Source organism: Dermacentor variabilis, chromosome 11 (assembly GCF_050947875.1).
Source record: "Dermacentor variabilis isolate Ectoservices chromosome 11, ASM5094787v1, whole genome shotgun sequence".
NCBI classification, from domain to species: Eukaryota; Metazoa; Arthropoda; class Arachnida; order Ixodida; family Ixodidae; genus Dermacentor; species Dermacentor variabilis.
Genome location: NC_134578.1, coordinates 20,897,904 through 20,917,267, shown reverse-complemented (window position 1 = coordinate 20,917,267; position 19,364 = coordinate 20,897,904). Strand labels below are relative to the sequence as shown.

The window sequence follows — 19,364 nt, the reverse complement described above, 5'->3', positions numbered from 1 at the left end:
TTGGAATCCAGTCCGTTACCTTAATGGCCATCGGTTATCTTCTCTCCTCATTACATGTCCTGCCTACGCCCATTTCTTTTTCTTGATTTCAACTAAGATGTCATTACCTCGGGTTTGTTCCCTCACCCAATCTGTTCTTTTCTTATCCCTTAACGTTACACCCATCATTCTTCTTTCCATAGCTTGTTACGTCGACCTCAATTTCAGCAGAACCCTTTTCATAAGCCTCCCGGTTTCTGCCCAGTAGGTGAGTACTGGTAAGACACAGCTATTATATACTTTTCTCTTGAGGGATAATGACAACCTGCTGTTCATGATCTGAGAATGCCTGCCAAACGCACCCCAGCCCATTCTTATTCTGATTATTTCAGTCTCATGATCCGGATCCGCGGTCACTACCTGCCCTAAGTAGATGTATTCCCTTACCACTTCCAGTGCCTCGCTACCTATCGCAAACTGCTGTTCTCTTCCGAGACATTTAAACATTAGTTTAGTTTTCCGCAGATTAATTTTTAGACCCACTCTTCCGCTTTGCTTCTCCAGGTCAGTGAGCATGCATTGCAATTGGTCCCCTGAGTTACTAAGCAAGGCAATATCATCAGCGAATCGCAAGTTATTAAGGTATGCTCCGTTTACTCTCATCCCCAATTCTTCCCAATCCAGGTCTCTAAACACCTCCTGTAAACACGCTGTGAATAGCATTGGAGAGATCGTATCTTCCTGCCTGACGCCTTTCTTTATTGGGATTTTATTGCTTTCTTTATGGAGGACTACGGTGGCTGTGGAGCCACTACAGATATCTTTCAGTATTTTACATGCTGCTCGTCTGCACCCTGATTCCGTAATGCATCCATGACTGCTAAGGTTTCGACAGAATCAAACGCTTTCTCGTAATCAATGAAAGCTATATATAAGGGTTGGTTATAATCCGCACATTTCTCTATCACCTGATTGATAGTGTGAATATGGTCTATTGTTGAGTAGCCTTTACAGAATCCTTTACGGCATTGTGCAGCGGTGGCGTAGAGGTAGATCATCCGCCTCGCGTGCAAGATGACCGTGGTTCGAATCCCAGTGCCGCGCAATTTTCCACCGGACTTTAATAAAAATCCGCGTGTTGGTAAAATTTCATAAACAAGCCTGGAGTGGGGCCTGATCCCAGTGACCAGAATCGGTAACGCACTCCCTCACCAGAGCAGGATTGGCCACCCTGGTGCAGTACTTAGCCACAACTTCTTATACGAATGCAACATTGCACCACTTATTCCACTGCTACGTCCGTTCCTGCCTCGCTTGCCAGCGCTGCAAGAATCCTCCTTGCCATCTCCCTGCTCCGTGACAACCGTTGCTTTGCCCCGCCCACGTCTTCAACCATATCGGCAATGACTTGTGTGGAAACCTTCCCATCACTCCTGCTGCCAACTGCTGGATAATTGTTGCCATCGATCACCTCACGCGCTACGCTGAGACTTCGCCATTGCCAACTGCATCGGCTAGTGAATTTGCCGCCTTTGTTTTTCACCGCGGCACGGCGCACCACGTGAACTGCTTATTGGCCGAAGACTTGCATTTCCGTAAGACGTCATGGAAGCAATCCTAAAGGAATGCAACTTCGTTCACAGTGCCACTATTGCCTACCGCACTCAATCTAATGGTGGGACAGAACGATTTAACCTAACATTGGGTGATAGGCTGTCAATCCCATCACACAATGTAGGACGTGTTCTTCCCTTAGTCACATAAAGTTTCGCACATAATACTGCTACGCAGACCACAACTGGCCTCTGTCTTTACTTCCTCTTTCACGGAAACGAACCCTCCTGCACGCTAAACGCCATGCTTGCTTACCACCCTGATATAAGTGAGTCGACGACAGCTTCCCAAGCTGCTGAATACGCTGAAGAGTGTCGCCAGATTGCCCGCTCTCTAACCACTGCTAAGCAGCGGCGCCAAGAACGCAATCGAGACATCTCGAAGCTTTCAGTGTCGTGGCTCGTGATTCCTTCGGCTAGCCCCTGTCAGTCGACGAAATTCCTTTCGAAGTAGCAATTCCCGTACCATGTGTTCCAGCAAGCGTCGCCCGTGAAATATGTCGTCGAACCGCTTAAGCTCTCTTCTCATCAACGACGTCGAGAGCGTGAGATAGTGCATATAGACTGCCTAAAGCCTGCAGTCGTATCCTGCCTATAAGTCTTCAGGACGCCACTTTTCCAGAGGGGAAGTGAATGTAATGAAGAAGATCAGCAGTGCAAGCCTAGCGCCGGTTCCTCCATTGCCGGTTAACTTGCTGCATTTTAACTAGTAGTCAAAAAGAGTACAGATACCAAAGGTCCCATTGTAACTGAAATATTGATAGAAAGTTTCAACCCTCTGGAAGCAGGTCTATAATGGCGGGGGAGGAGCAATAAAGGAGGTCAAATCAGATAAAGCGAGCTCGGACTTCAAAATAGGACAACTTCCCAAGCAGATGATTGTGCGACACAACGTGGAACGTGGAACACAGGAAAACCGCATCGCTATGCACACGTTGGTTGATACCCATTGTAATATCATAACTAAAATAGGCAAATTATATCGCACAGGATAGGCGATTACCATACCACGCTCGACGAAATTGCTGAACAAAGCGTACTTTGAATTAAATGGTTTATGCACTCCATTCTCACCCCCAACTCGCAGAGGACGACAATGTCTTTCTTCCACATTAACTGCTTTACTGCACTCGTGCTTAGTGACGCTACATGTGATGCGTGTTCCTGCATGATACGCAGACTCTACCAAAGCTAGGGTGCGATGGCGTGTTCCAATGGCCGACTCCTACAGCCACTTCGGAGCCCCGACTCAGACTGCGCTTGTGGCTTTCTCAGTCACGATTGATAATCGACACTGGGGCGGATGCGTTCGATGTTATACGACACGTACTTTTGCGTTCTCACCAATGCCCTGGTAATAGAGCCACTGCGAGGCTAAGCAGCACTCTGCATTGCCGGCTGCTCTCTCGCTGACATTTGATGTCAGCGAGACGCTGACACACGAGAACCATTCGGAAACTTCACCTTTATCAGCTTCGGCATAAAACGCCTGCTCGAACTTGCCACATTTAGAAATGTCATACTTGAATTCTTACTAAAGAAAAATAAAACACAAGCGTCGACATACCGGGTCCAGAATGGCCTCTTCGGCAACATCGCTTCCCGACGACCTCGATACCGTCAGCGGGGCAAGCAGCAAAAACAACCTTACCCAATGCGGTGCGGGCGCTAGCATGGCCATTGCGAAGGGTGTAAAACAAAAATTCACTTCTTTCGTCGAAGGTGAGCATGCGTGCTTCTAAACTGGTGGACTGGGAACAGAGAATCGTGGCTGTACTCGCAAGTTTTTTACAGGTGCACGGGATCAAGCTCCTCCCTTCTTTAATTACGTTCTAGAACGAAAGCAGCTGCAATCGCGCAATGTTACATCTCACATAGCGGCAGACGGACAGCAGAAAACAGCTCTAAAAATAAACTCTCGCTGTAAAACGGGTCTCCAAATTGCGGGCACAATTCTCGCCGGTCAGTGCTGCAATAATGTGGCTAACAACAGTTAGGTGTAGTAATGTCTGACGGAAGATCAGCAGTTGGGTGATACAGGCGGGAATGCGGCATTGACCTATGTGCTCTGAGCCGCGTGACGGTGACATCAAATCTGCGATACATCGCACTCGAGAATGCATATATATATATATATATATATATATATATATATATATTGCACTTGCCTTTTATGGCGAAGCGTTATCGGGAGCGATCCCTAAGTCACTTCGTACGTTGAACCAGGTTAGACCGTTTAATTTAGACCGAGTAATTACGGCCAGTGAGTACAATGACCTTCTATTTAATTAAACAATACGACAGGACGGGAAACCAATACATACCGGGTGATCTTTAATGTACAAATTTTTTTCATAAAAAGGATACGAGTGTAGCGAACGAGGTAGTTTTGCAGAGGCGTTTCTAGGAGAGGTGTACATACTTTTTCGAGAGTATTGAAACTTCGAAAAGACCAGTTACAAAAACTTGTTAAATAAGTGTTTTTATTCTAACCTTGGATGCAGTATGTATATGGAAAATTTGGAGGCAGTCATGCTTCAATACATTGCTATTAGCTTTTTGAATATTTAATTTTGAAAAGTGCACCTAATTCAAGATATTCGTAATTGAATTTCGACGCTCGATCCAGAAAGCCAATCGCACTGGGAGGCTCGAAGCGCAAGAACGACAGCCCTTTAATTACGTCAGACGGAAACGTTCCGTGATGAAGTGCGTGATGATGGTTGAATTATGGCACGCAGCGGCAAATAGTGATACGGCACAGTCCCGGCGGACGCCTGCCAGGCAAAACGTGCCGTATGGGTATATCCGCCATGCATATCTGGCCGAGGCGGCGTTGCGTTCCAAACTCCGTCCCTCTTTTTGTCATGGGTCGTTTCCGTATAATCTGGTAGCGAGGCTGTCTGTTCTGTGCTGCCGACATGTTGGCTTTCGATATTGCCACGTAGTAATGACTGTGAGTAATACGGTGGCAAATCTGGGAAAGACGAAACTAACTGGGCAACTGCGCCAGGATCTACCGCACGGTCGTGGCCCAGTGGTAAAAGTGCCCGCCTCGACTGCGGGAGGTGGCGGGCTCTAATCTCGCTGCCACCGATCACCCAATAAAGATTAAAGTACACGTGTCAATACTGCCTAGATTGAGCGTTGAGATTCGTTGTGAATGTCTCAAACCAGGTGCGATTCTTCAAGATAAAAAAGATATGGGTGAAGAAAATGCGACTGTGTCACTCTGATCTGGGGCCGTGCAGATGTTGCGAGAGATGGAGTCGGGAGACGCAGGCGAGCGCAGCAAACAGATTTTACTAAGAGCAAACCCAATATAAAACACACTCAAAACTCAACTCCAAGTAACATTCCTAAGACATAAAACGCCAAAAAAGAGACATCGGCACCTTTGTCGCCTACGTAACGGTGACTAAATATGTCCTGATTGCCGGTCGTATCTGTTCCTAGCGCATTCCATGCGAAAGTCCGGTAACCCTGGCCTATGACCGCGCGCTAACAGAAGGAACGCTCTTACAAAGTTCAGTCGCGGCACGTATCCCCAAGTCCGATGTGCGTCAGTTCTTGGTCACCATCAGTGCTCCCGCCGAATCCGCAAGTTTTGCTTCCTTGGCATCGGCCGGTCAGCTCCTCCGTCCCGGATGCCGGTGTCCCGAACTATGTCGGTGACGTGGCACTACGGCCTGCCTGGTTAGACCTAACACCGTGCTCAGCCGCTACCTCTCCGAGTGCCGGTGGGACGCCCCGGGGACTACCGTCCGCGCTGGTCTGCCGAAGAAGGGGGATCCAATTCCTGGAGTGCCCGGCACTGCCGTGGGAGGCTGCAGCAGGTCCAGGGCGCCTCACTCGAACGTCACCAAGGTCGACGGCCACATCCTGGGTAGCCAGCGTCACGGGCCAGTCCGAACCTCCATGGCTCCCGTCGCCAGTGCGTAGCTAGCGCTCCAACCTTCTTGGCCCAGAGCCACGTCGATAATCCCAGATTGGCGCCGCTTCTCCTCCGATCACACCTCGGGTCACGCTCCTCGAGGACTCGTGCCGTTCGGACCGGTCGGCGCACATCATCCTCTTTTCTTTTTGTGCCCCCTGCCTCTTACATATGACAGACTGCCTCTAAATTTGCCATGTAAGCAACTGCCCCCAATGTTATAATCAAATTAACAAATTTTTTAAATGAGCATTCTCAAACTTCCGCTCTTTAGGCTGAAGAATGGCCGCCTCGCGGAGGAACTCCCCCCCCCCCAAGAACTCCACGCTCGCAAGGCTCAGCCTTTTTATAAAAACTCTGTATATTCTAAAGAATAAGCTCTGTATAATGCCTGCTCGTACGTATTTCTAAATTATATCCATTTCCTAATGCAATAGCCATGAAATTCAACTCCGTTGATTTGTTATATTTGACCTACCCCATTCTTGGGCAATAACAGGGACACTCCACCCGGGCTTATGTAGCACGGCATTTGACCAACTATATAATGTCAGTCAGTTAGCGCATGCCTGTTCAGCATATTCATACATTAAGCCACTATAAGGGGTGTCCAAATTGATGCCTCGCTGGTGGTGCCCCCTGAATGAATAAAAATGTGGATCTTAAAGGGGCTCTGCAACGTCGTTTTCGGGTCAGCATATTTATTCTAGACCTTGTCTTAGTGTGTTGCAGAACGCGGAGCAAAAGTAATTAAAAAAAATTGGACCCCGCAAACTCGTTATCAGACGGTGAAAATTCAAAATACAGGCCTAATGAGAACCCTAGACTCAAACTTTTAAGGTGCACTTTTGGCGTTTCATGGCGTTTTACGAAACGCCATGGAACGTTCTAATGAAGCGTTCTATGGAACGCCATAGAACGCTCTAGTGGGACGTTCTATGGAACGCCATGGAACCTTCTAATGAAACGGTCTATGGAACGCCATGGAACGTTCTGATCAAACGTCCTATGGAACGCCATATGACGTTCTAATGAAACGTTCTATGAAACGCCATGGAACGTTCTGATGAAATGTTCTATGAAACGCCATAGGACGTTCTAATGAAACGTTCTATGGAACGCCGTGGGACGTTCTAACGAAAGGTGCTGTGGAACGACATGACGTTCTAATGAAACGTTCTATGGGACGCCATGGAACGTTCTAATGAAACATTCTGTGGGACGCCATGGAACGTTCTAGGGCAGTCCAATGACCCATGTAGGCGCTATAGACCGCCTCCGCTATTGTGCGGCGTGTGATCTGACCTCAGAGGCCAAGGCTTCACGTTTATGGGTACAACAGCTCCCGTGAGGACGCCGTTTGCGCGCCAAAGTTCTCGGCATTAGAGTTACTGTGACGACAAAATCTTAGCTTTTGCCACATATAAACAAAGCAACTTTCATAAAGGAAGTGTAGGTAAGCGAAAGTATTTACCTTTAATAATGACATTTTAACCTACATAATGCCAATATGAGATTCAAAATTATGTTAAGTTTAAATTCAACCTCAATCGGAGTAACATTTACAGCAGCCAGTAATATGTAACTGCGGCAGTATCAGGCTTAAGGCGCTTGAAAAGATGGGGAAGAAAAGATAGGACACAGCACGCGTGTGCACTTTAAACAAAATGTTTACTTGAAACCAGTCGATCGAGGCAGAAATACACACAAACGGACTACGCACATATATGCCACAAGAGATGCCATACGCAGATATAAGCGCACCTTTAAAGAACGGTACCAGGTCTAGAAGCACAGTCAAGCGCTCGTGGATGTGTAGTTTGAGACGAGGTTTATCATGTGTCGGTGGAGAATGTCAGTGGCATTGTAGCCCAAGATGAAGTCGAGGTGGCCGAATTTCGGATCCGGCACCACCTGCTTCAGCACGAGGACGTCTTGTAGCCGCTCCGCTAGGTCGTCCACGTCTTGGGGATCGGCGAAAATGTCACCCAGGCCCTGATAGATTGCGAAAGGCGCTCGAATCTTCTCCAAAGGATATGGTGGTGGGTCGGCCTACGAGAAGTAAGTTTAGGCATTTTGTCATTAGCGTTCTGATCTGAAAGGCGCTTTGACGCAAACCATAAATCGATCCCGAATGAGTTTTTCGCAGCCTCTGTCTGCAATTTCGGAGGCCCTGCTCCATGCATTACCTCCGAGAACGCTGTCAAACCTCGGCAACTACACTATTAAAAAAAGATAGTCATATTCACAAACTAAATACTAACACGTTACTTGACCCCAAAAGCACTACCTTTTTAGTAAGTGCAAGTATTAAAATAATGGTTAGTACTTTTACTACCTGCTAAAGCTAGCAAAAAGCCCTAACTTAGTACTAACCAAATACGACATCGGTAGTGCAGTTACTAACTCAATTAAAATATAATTACAAATAATGCAATGGTTTCTATTCGATTGATAAGTGCGATAAGTGCGTACGAAATCGGCGGTATTGTAAAAGCATAAGGAAATAAAATAATAAATTTATAGATATTTAATAAAAAGAATCGCATACTTTCGTTGTATATTCCGGCATCAATTGAAGGTATATATACGTAATATTCACCAGGGGCCTTGTAAGGCGCACTGACTCTGTGTAAGAATGTGCTACGTATCTCCAACAAGCGACAATAAGCAAAAACACACACACCGAACGACGAAGGTGCTACGCGGCACTTTCTGATAGAGCAACCTCAAGAGTATCTATACCCTTGTTTGAGGGATCACATGTTGCACAGATGAGCACCTATGTATTTGCTTAAATAATAAAACCTTTGCATAACAAGTTCTAAAGCCTACTGTCTGCATATATTTTTGCTACGACGTCGCACGTAGCTGTTAGTCCAACATAATGAACAACGCCACTGTTTATCACAGTTTTGCATACGATTGCCACAATCACAGCACTTACTTACTTATCACTTATCACTTACTAATCACTTACTAGCTTTATTAGCCGCTGGTTAGTACAGAAAGAGTTAGAAAGTAGCAAAATACATAGTAATCTGCTCAACGCATGCATTTACTAGCTGCTCCATTACGTTATCTTTAAGAGTGTTTCTGTGACGCGCAACTTCATGTTTCTGCATATTGCATTACAGCACATATCATCGACACTGCTAACGCAAGCAAAACACCTTCTTTTCACCCTAAAAACGTTAAGGAATATTCTTGCAAGACTAGCATTTTTAAAGATTCGTTCTTCCCAAGAACAGCCGGCAATGGAATGCCTTATCTACTGATACCGTACAACGCACAAATGTTTTGCTGTTCTCTCACGCACTTTGATGAAATTTTCCCTCCGTGTTGTTACTTGCTTTTTGTTTTGTTTTTTGAGTGGAGTTTAGATCATGGCATCAAATTGCATTGTCTTCATTCTCTTGTAATGTTTGTTTTTCCTTTTTCATCTGTTCTATATTTTCTTACAAAACTTGGTAGTATGCGCTGGTTTGTCCTCATTGTGATTTGATTACACAATATGTTTGTTACTATCCCATGTATGAAACGCTGTAATGGCACGTTTGCTTTCTACGCCTACCCCTGCCTAAAGCCTGGCACTCAGGTAGGCAGTATTCTTCTAAATAAATAAATAAATAAATAAAAGTGGTGCCACACTCCTGCTGGAACGAGCTTGGTGACTTGTGCGACTGGCCCGCTTCAAATGGTATATTCATATAATATATATTCATACCATATTCTTACCGTGGGCCCCCAGAGCCAGTCAACCCTACGACCTCAGTTTAATCTCCAACCCGCACAAGGTTTCTGATTTATAGCACAGGATTGCATTTATGAACGTTCACCCTGGCAACATTGCCGCGCAATACAGCGTAGCATACGTCGATAACGTGCTTCTCGGAGGCCACGCACACGTCGTAACAGCCCAGTACAGCGCAAAGTTACAGCACAGGCTCCTATAGAGTAACTCTAGCGCAGCAGTGCTGGTGGCGCCGTCTTGCGACGCTGCCGTCAACTCAAGCACGCGGAACATGGCCTCTGAGATTGCGGAGGACATGTGCGAAAGTACAAAGGCAATGAGCACGTTCTATTCATCTGCTGGTCCGAAGGCGTCGACAAGCAACAATTATTGCCCCTATAGTGAACATATTTCTTCTCGGTTTTTGCCCCTACCAAAACCAGCTCAGTGCACACTCGGTTCAGAGTCGCTCGTGCCCCCCTGCACATTGCCATTAAAGTGGCTGCCAATCTCCCGCTTAGATAGTGTAGTAGTACTTATTAGCACTACAACTACAATTATTTAAGTACTATTCGCATTAGCCCGCATGATACTGCAGTGCTTGGGGAATAACTGCGCAGTATATTCGTTGACTTGAGCATGTACCTGTCCATATTTGACCATGTTCTCCTCCTTTCCGTAATCGAATCTAACAAGGTTCTTGGCCCGGTAAACCTGAAACAAACAAAGAAACAAAATAAATAAATAAAGCTGCCAGTAAGGAAAGACCTGACTTTCCAGCGAGCTCTTTTCAAGGGACTAGACAGTTTTCTCGCACTTAAGTAAGGCTGCTGGTTGGGTCGAAGTGCTTCACGTATAACTCTCCCTGCAAACTTCGCCGCATTAGAAAAAAAGAAACTCTGCAGAAATCGAAAACTTATCGCTAAGCGGTAACCTTAATTATCTTGCTCACTCGTTGAGAACCTTACCGGCAGCCGTCTTTCCCAGCTGATTTTACGCAAGCCTAATCAAATGTCCAATATGTCGGAAATTATTTTATCCGAAGCCAGTTATACTGCGTGCAATGAAGGAATGGAATGACCTCGCATCCAGAAATGCCCGTGATCGGGCCGTCCCTACGTGGGACTAGCCGGGTGGCGCGGGGTCTCCCCTGCGTCTTCTCTGGACCTAATAAAGTTATTTCACTCACTCACTCACCTCCCATCAGAGATCACCATCGGAATAAGGATAAGCGCTGATACTCACGCAACACTTCGAGTTTTCTTTTAATGTGGCTGCTGTAAACTATTTACCGCATGACGTGCAGTGTGGTAAAGTGATAGTTGCAGAGAGTTTTATAAATAGCGTGGCGGAGCATCTTCGCGTATCCAAAAAAAAACATAAACTCGTTTTACCCTTATGAAACCTCGTTCCTGCGCACAAATAAACATGGACGAGCCGAGATGGACAAGAGCGCCGGTTGTCCTTCTCGGTTGCTCTTGTTGTCCTTCTCTGCTCTTCCGTATTTATTAGTGGGCAGGAACAATGTTTCGTAATGTTTTTTCCAAACAACTAACCCAGCTGTGCAGGCTTAGCGATATTATTTCACCCCTATTACGTTCATTTGTAAGCCAAGTGGTTAACGCTCCCTAACTTTGTATCCACTCTCTTTAAAACACGCAAATATTTAATTTCTTTTGCTTTTATAATAGCGATTTGATGTTATGTTGAAATTGAAAATAAATTCTAGGGTTTTTACGTGCCAAAATCACGATACGATTATGAGGCACGCCGTAAAGGGGCGACTCCTCTTTGATTTCTACCAGCAGGGTTTCTTTAGTGTGCACCTGAAGCATGGCACACTGGCGTTTTTGCATTTCGCCCTCATCTAAATGAGGCCTACGCTGCCAGGATTCGATCCCGGGCCATTGGGCCTAGCAACACAATGACACAGACACTAAACCACCACGGCGGGTAAAAAGATTGTTTTTTTTTTGCCGCTCCTTTGCTATTTCGTTAAAATTCAACTTTTTCTGTTAGGTTGTGCCTGTTTGATTCACCTGCGGTGGTGCTTTGCATGCAACTTTCTGGTGAATATAGTAGAAAGCCTTCCTCTTATGCAACGCTTTCACATTCAGGATCTTCACAGGTGCTCTTAATTTCATAACATTTGATTTAGACCTTTCTTGGTTGAATGAATAAATGATTGAATCAAATAATGTATATAACATGCACTTTCTATCTTCGCACAATGTTCAAAGGCAGGAAATGGGGACCGAATCAACTGAGGTAAGATTTCCATGATTATTTTGTGCTTATTTCAGTGGAACTATTTCTTTTTCTAAATGGCTATGCCTTTTGTGGACTGCGATAACACGAAGAGAGGCCGGCGTCAAAGCGAACCAAGTTTCAGCACGGAACCCGAGGCGACAAAATTTTTATTGGAAATTGGCAAGGGGCCCTAATTTTAGCTGAATAAAGGTGTAGCTAAGCTGACGTCACGACCCGAAGCGGTAGCTAAGTCACTATGGCGTTCTGCTACTGAGCACGGGGTCGTGGGTTTGATCCCGAGCTGTGTGTGACGTCACGAGAGTACCGACCACGTGACAGCGAAAGCCACACTCTATATAGGAATAAGATTATAATAAGAGTTTAGCTGACACATATGCGTTATTAGATGTGAGCGATAGGTTCTATCCGAAACACGCGAACGATGATGTGTTTCAGGCTGCGCAATCGCTTCCGGTGTATGCAACCTGCGGAGGCATAGCGTCTGAGATCTGTTTCTGTAACATTGAAGACGCGGTGGCTCGGGGATGAATTTGGACACCGCCTGTAGCTGTTGACTTACCTGGGCGTAGTGAAGCACGTTTTGACTGGAGGAGCCCACTGGTAAGTTTGCCACGTAGACAGGCACCCTCGTCTGTGTGGGTGAAAGTATACGACATCCGTTCGCTAAAAGTAGACACGTCTCAGAGAACGCTTCCTACGGTTTCAAGATGCCTCTACGGAAGTCTCTTGTGTCACATTATACCTGAGTTGCTGTGGAGAAATTGAGGTAAAAGTACATCGGTACTCCGTATTTTTCATGTTATGCTGCAAAAAAGCTAAACGAATACATGATAATGACACAATGATAAATTATATAAAGTTATACAGATAAAGAAAGCGACTCAGCCGCGGAGATTTCACTGATATCCATATAATATAGTCGTCTGATTCGGCTAGCAAACTCTCGCCCAGTAAAAAACTGAGGGCCATTGTGACGTTGCTGATACTGCCCTCTTGCCCCTTTTCTAATATTTTTGAACTGGAGATTTCGAGATGCCGGGAGTCTTGTGCAAAAAGCACATGGGTTCACACCGATGCCGGAAAAAACATTTAATTCTACCTATATTCCGAGATATCAGAGTTTGAGTTAACGAGGATCTACTGTATACCCTTTGTAGTCCCTAAATCTTGACTCAAGATTCCTTCACGCAATAATGAACGGTGTGTCTAAGCACACGCCTCCGTACCAGTTCCGCCAACAGTAGAAAGCCCAAGCGCATCACTTCATATACATATGAACAGTGTTACTTTTGTCATAAAGGTCCTTTTGTGTGCCCACTAAAAGTTTTTTCAAATATATGTTTGCCTTTGACTATATAGATGACCTGGTGGCCACAATCACAGCAACTTCTTGCATTGTAAAGGGGCGCTTGTGGAAACCTCGTAGTTTTTTGCTAACATTCTTCCTTTCCGCGATGCATTTTGAACATTCAAGAAGAAGCTAGCAACTTTCTCAATTTGATGACCGAAGGAGCACTCAGGCACTTTATTTGGCAAGTTACTACTACAGACTGGTACTCGCTTTCAAGATAGCGTATCAGCGTTGCGAGCAACAGTACCGGTCTACAAACGATGATCACCATAATATCCACTTTCGACACAACCGTCACTGCTGGTTATTTGTGATACAGACGGCATGCACAAGGAAGCTGGCATGGCGCACCTCTCGGGGGTGTACAAATGGTGTTTTGGCATTTGTATACAAGACAAGGTGGAAGAGTACAGGTCTATACAGATGGACCCTTCGCTGAGGAATATTCAGTTTTTAGCGTGTTTTATCTCTGAACTTGGTGGGAAGCGATTGCGATCATTTTCAAATCGAACGTCTACAACTGCGTCAAAGCTACTTGTTATTTTTGAAGCCGTGAAGTTACTCTGCGAGAGGGCAGAAGCAACGTATTGGGTCATTTGTACTGACAGAACGTCGGCGCTTCAAATCATCGTGAACGCAGGAGCAGCTTTCAAAAACAGTGAAACAGTTCACTGCATTGCTCAAAGCACGGAAGAAGTATTAGTGCATCGGCTCTGCTAGCAGATAGCCGCGTCAACATTGGCCAGTGCCCCCAGGCAGTGACGATCAAGCTTTTGCTAACGTACTCTTCGTCTCGCAGCTGTTTCACGATGGCTGAGATTGGCACTGCTGCTCAGTGAACTGCCACAAGATATAAAAAAGAGTACCCGGCGCCCGCTGCCACCTATCGAATTGTACAAATTTCCGGGTAAATTGTATGAAACGAACGCGGGAAGGCATGCATAACCACCGTGCGCAGAATCCAGCAAGTCGGGATGTCAATTAAAACTGGTCATTTTAATGCAATAGCATTAAGCGCCCCGTATCTCAGAAAAATCAGTGTCGGCGTCCCCGTGAGCGAAAATTTCCGAATATATTTATGTGTGCGTATATGCCATGCCCCGATATGTGACAGGCGCTATATGCGGGTTATATTTCCGCACCATTCTATCGCTTAAGTTGATCATACGTTGCCTTGCATTCTTGACAAAGTTGCTCCTTGGAATTTTCAGAATGACAGCCCACAAACAAATGTCATCAAAACACTGACAGCGCATGCTTTTTGTGTTAAATCATCTAGGACTGAAATATTGAAATTGCGAGACAATAGAAGACCCCTGAAAATAATGTAATTTTTTTGGCGCGGCTGAGCACAACCTTCGGGATCGCCCCATGCAAGAGGCCCCGTTTCTTCCAGAAAGCTCACATTCGTGCATAGCCTTCGCAGCCAGCGTTTGCCGGCAAACATTACGGCTACATAAGCTGCAGGTGCCGGGAAGCGTGAGAAGCAGTCGGGGATCATTTAATGCGGTCGCGCTACACTCTTAAGTATAAACCCTATGCAAGCGATGTTGCGCGCGACAGCGACAAGCGAAGCGATAGAGATGGCTGTTGTGTTCACTCGTCGCCTACAAGTCGTACCCCATGCGCGCGATGACTTTGAGCCACGTCGCCCCGGTGTTGCCGGTAGGAGGGCAGCAAAGCAATATAGGCGCCGAAACTAGCGTTACGCGTGCTTTATTATTTAGGCAGTGACTACAGTGACGGGGCCCGGTAGATTAACATCTGCACTACAGTGACGGGACCCGGTACTTTAACATCTGCACTACAGTGACGGGGCCCGGTACTTTAACATCCGCACTACAGTGACGGGGCCCGTCACTTTAACAGCAACACTGAAGCGACGGGGCCGTCACTATGATTACACCATCCGTGGATTACACTAACCACTGTACTATGATGTTGGTATCGGGGGCGAGGACACTTACCGAGTCGCCCTCTGTCGGAAGCGCCTTACATGCGTACGCGTATAGTCTGAGGGATAACTCGGTGCGCTCCGCATAGGTTTGGCTATCGGCGCTAAATAAAGATACTACGCGGCAGCCCTCCTGATCATTTTTGCAAGTACTCTCGAAATGACACAAGTATTTTACCTTTAAAATAATAATGTTAAAAAATTATGGGGTTTTACGTGGCAAAAGAAATAATAATAATGTTGGACAAACAGAAAGCACACAATGGTTTACAGATGCTATCTCTTTACCTACTACGTACGGTAAGCTGGGACACTGTGCGCGGTCGCCGCGATCGATTCCCCCGAACCGTTTTGCGTGAAACGTAGGCAATCGCCGAGAGAAAACTATGTGAAATATGTTCTTATAGTGGGCTGGCTGTCTGTTTAACCAAATGTAGCATAACAGAATGAACCTTCAATGCAGCGATCGCACGGGTTCGCGGTGACCGACTTCGCGTCTGCATGCATGTCCACGCACAATGTTTCGCTTTCGCTTCGAGCGCGTTTTCGCATCGTGCCGTGAGCTTTATGCCGCAGCATACGAGCATTACGGCGACTTGTGATGTGCCGTCGCGATGATTCAGTCTTTTTCTTTTCTTCTAAAGTCTTGGAAGCTTCAATATCATCATTTCTCAAATTTCATCGAACTGCATGTTTATCGGTCGTCTAAGCGAGCAATTACCCGCTGCTTCTCTTTCTTAATCCAGTACAATATTCATTGTCTAGTGCTACACAAGCATGAACATATGCCATGCTTTTCTTAATGTTTTTTACCGTTCTCCTTCCATTACAGTTAACTTTCTTTCTCTTTATTTATTATAATCATCATAGGTATTACAGTGCATACGCAAAAGATTGTTGGAACCAATAGCCGCTAGCTAGTGGATGGGTCCGGATGCGAAATGTAATAGACATGCGGTACAAGCATAGGAGGATCAATACAGAGGATGAAAGCAAAACATTAGCACATTAACAGAAAAAAAAGATTTTTTTTATTACAGCATACATAAAAATTATCACCAGTTACATAAATTATCAAACCGCAAAGAACAGAACGCCAAGCATGAATACAGGCACCAAATCAGTGGTTTGTAGCTAATAAATACGATTTCAGTGCTCTGCCGAAATTTTGTGTTTCTTTTATTTTGGTGGGTAAGTTGTTCAATGCCTTAACTCAAACAAATTCAAGTAGTCTTTTTCCGCATACATTATGTACAGGAGGCAGGTTGACATTTCCAGCGGCAGTACTTCTGGTAGAACGTGAAAAAAAATATGGACGCACGGAAAGGATGATTGCGTTTCACAATATTGTTTACATAATAGATAGCTATTTTACGTCCACGCATAAAATCGAATGGCAATAGGTTTAGTTGATTGAACAGTGGTCTGCTGTGTGTAACGGTGCTTGAGTGCGCCATTATTCTTAATGCCCACTTTTGTATGCAACCAGATGGAGCATAAGAGAATGAAGCTTCAATGCAGCGATCGCACGGGTTCGCGGTGACCGACTGCGCGTCTGCATGCATGCCCGCGTTCCGCTTTCGCTGCGAGCGCGTTTTCGCACCGTGCCCTGAACTTTATGCCGCAGCATTCAAGCATTTGACAGCACACAAGCAACTATTGTTGCGTGGATGTTATCATACAGTATCTGCCATCAATCTGTTCATAGACCAAAGCTTCATGACAGTCGGGCAGTGCGCGCGGGCGAGCGTCTCAGTGCGCACTTTTGCTACTCATCGAACATCGCAGCCCGACGCCGTATCACAAATCTTCCTCGGGGAAGTGCTTGCTGCACAACCGAGTTGTAGCCAATGGCTGCTTGCCGGTTCTAAGTTTCGCGATCCAAGCTTCACGCAGCTTTTTGTCCTGCGGGTGTGTCTGAAGGCTGACACCGGGCTCCGTTGTGTACGTCCAGCACTGCGGCACCGAGCAGTAGCCTACCATGTTGGGCGCCTTGAAAGGCAGCCACTACCTATTATAGTATTTTCAAGTGTTGTCAAGCACACACCTGAAGTGGGAAAACCTCCCCACTAAATCAGAACCGCAGCCGCAAGTGGAGACCTTAAACTTTCGTTTTCAGCTCGCTTCGGCGCTTCCGAAGCAGTCGACGCGGCCACTGTGTCCACGTAATGCTTCATACCACGTCACGCGCCGACGGCGGCGCCAGCTCTCCCAGGGGTGGAGCTCGCCCCCAATATATAGTGAGGGGCCTTTTCCGAGCACGTGCTTCGCCAGTCACAACGGACACCTCATCCCTACACGTGTTTCGCCAGTCAGAAGAGCAATCTGTGACTGCACATGTGTCGTTAGTCAGTCGTTTTAGAGCGCAGCTCTTTGGCGTCCGTTCCTGGGTTTCGCGTCGTCGTCAGCGTTGTCGTCGGCCTCGTAACCAGCTCCGCCCCCCTTTCATCCCCCCAGCGCTAGCAGCGACCGACTGATACCGCTGGATGCCGCTGACGCCGCTAGAGAGTCAAGATAACGTGACTGCATAGAACACCGTCGCCGCCATGCAGAAAGAGGAGGAAAGGGTCCCCCCCCCCTGTTCTTGTGTGGCGGATAGGGTGCTCTTCAGTTGCCGACGCGCCGGTTATTTCACGTAGGTCCCGGCACGTCGACGAATACGTGACCACCTTCCCACGGCTAGACCTGGTTCTTAGCGCTGCGGAAGCAAGGGTATCATATTGTTTGTGTCGGCATCGGCGGCGTTGTCCCTGAAACCAACTCCGCAGCTGGGGTTGACTCACTATCGGCGTCAGCGGCATCAGTCAGTCGCTGCTATCTCTTCCCTCCTCCCTTTATCGTGTTGTCCGCTTGCTGCGCGCGCTTCTGCCCCCATCGTTTGCCGCTGGGTGTACACGCCGCCCCCCTCCCCCCTCTTCCTGCGAGTCTCCGGTTGTCAAAGCGCCGGCTCGAACTTAATTCCTTTCTTCGCTCCTCCTCCAATGCAACCCCTGTGCGGTGGCAATCAGAGAGCCAGATCGGTGGCGGCGGATCTGTATATGTGCACCGCCCGAGCCGAAATTGCCGCTGCCGTTCGCCCTGTGCGGTGGCAATCAGAGAGCCAGATCGGTGGCGGCTTGACATAAAGACAAACAGCAATTTCCTAACACTTATGCGGGAGAACATCCCGTTCCTCTCGCTCGTAACGCGTCCCACGGCTGTGACAACCTCGCGAGGCACTTGTATAGATCTCGTCTTTGAGAATCAAGCATTGGTGTACCAAGTCGAACATATATCAGTCTATTTCTCCGACCACAAAGCTTCCTTCATGACTGTCAAGAACTGTTAGTGGAGTCTTTGTTAAAGGAATACGTGTGAAAAATAAAAAAAAATTCTGTGATAGCGCATACATGTGTTGCTCGATTTCTTTGCCTCAATCTATCGAAAAGGTGAAACAGCTTATTTGCTGCGCTCAAATTTCGCATTAGGAAGTAACGTAATCGTCGGTAATTTTTTTCTTTCGTTCTTTCTTTGTTCCTCCACCTTTCCACACACTTTGTGGCAGTTGCCACGGCCGTATTACGGGGCCATAATAATCATCATAATAATAATCAATGCATTCCGTTACTGCACGGAAGTTGCTGACATCGTGAAATTCACATGGAATAAAATCTCGCGGTCCGTGAAGTGCTCGGCATCCCCATAGGCTCCAGCACGGAGAAGCTCATGCAACTGGGGGTCCACAACACCTTCGATGAGGTTGTCGAGTCACAGAAGTCAGTCCAGGTTATCAGGCTCGCTTCCTCGCCTGCGGGGAGGCGGATCCTGGAGGCGCTGGACTTTAACCCACTGCCGTCAGGGAAAGGCGCTGCGCGCTCGACGCGGGGTCCCGGGAGGGCGGCACGGTCTCGCCGTTCCCACGCAACATGCACCCGCAACACAATGTAGGCCGCGCGTTTCGGATCCGTCGCCGGCGATCCATGATCGGTCGCGTTCGTCGACGTCGCCCAATACGGTTAGTCCGACCGATTCGCGGCGGCCGGGTGGATCACAGCGTCCGTGCGGGGCTCGTCCCCGGCACTGGCGGAACAGATTGCGGTGGCCCTCGCCCTCCGGGACGAAAGCAGACTGCAGGTCTACACGGATTCCCGGGCGGCGGTCAGGGCCTTCGCCGCGGGTTCGGTCTCGAGGGAGGCACGTAGAACCCCACGTCATCACTTGGTTCCCGGCCCACATGGGCAGCCTCGGGTCTACCCTGTCGTTGCCAACGCCAACGAGCTGGCACACGCCCGCGCGCCCAAACTCACCCACCGCGCCGGGGAAACGCCGCTCGCAGGCGCGGACGCAGGGCTCCACAATGAGTCGCTCCTCACGTTGAACGAGATTACAAAGCACTATCGACAGGAGGGTCCATCCCCCGCACCACGTCAGGACTCGTTCAAGCCCGACTGTCCGGAGTGCGGAGATCCATTCTGCACTTTAGAACACATGCTCTTGCGGTGCCCCTCGTTACGGGACCACGATCACCTCACCACGGAAGAAGAGTGGGA

At 47.3% G+C, this 19,364-nt stretch overlaps 1 protein-coding gene across 1 annotated transcript in view; it reads right to left on the bottom strand.

The window, feature by feature from the left end:
• Window positions 1–7,180: 7,180 nt before the first annotated feature.
• LOC142564480 (lipase member K-like) overlaps window positions 7,181–19,364 on the bottom strand; it is a 37,894-nt gene continuing 25,710 nt past the window's right edge. Inside the window, exons 7-9 of the mRNA XM_075675498.1 lie at window positions 12,090–12,161; window positions 9,905–9,973; window positions 7,181–7,578 (exon numbers count right to left, since the gene is read on the bottom strand). Coding sequence (XP_075531613.1) covers window positions 7,324–7,578; window positions 9,905–9,973; window positions 12,090–12,161 — 396 coding nt within the window. The 3' untranslated portion in view covers window positions 7,181–7,323. The remainder of the gene's footprint in view (window positions 7,579–9,904; window positions 9,974–12,089; window positions 12,162–19,364) is intronic.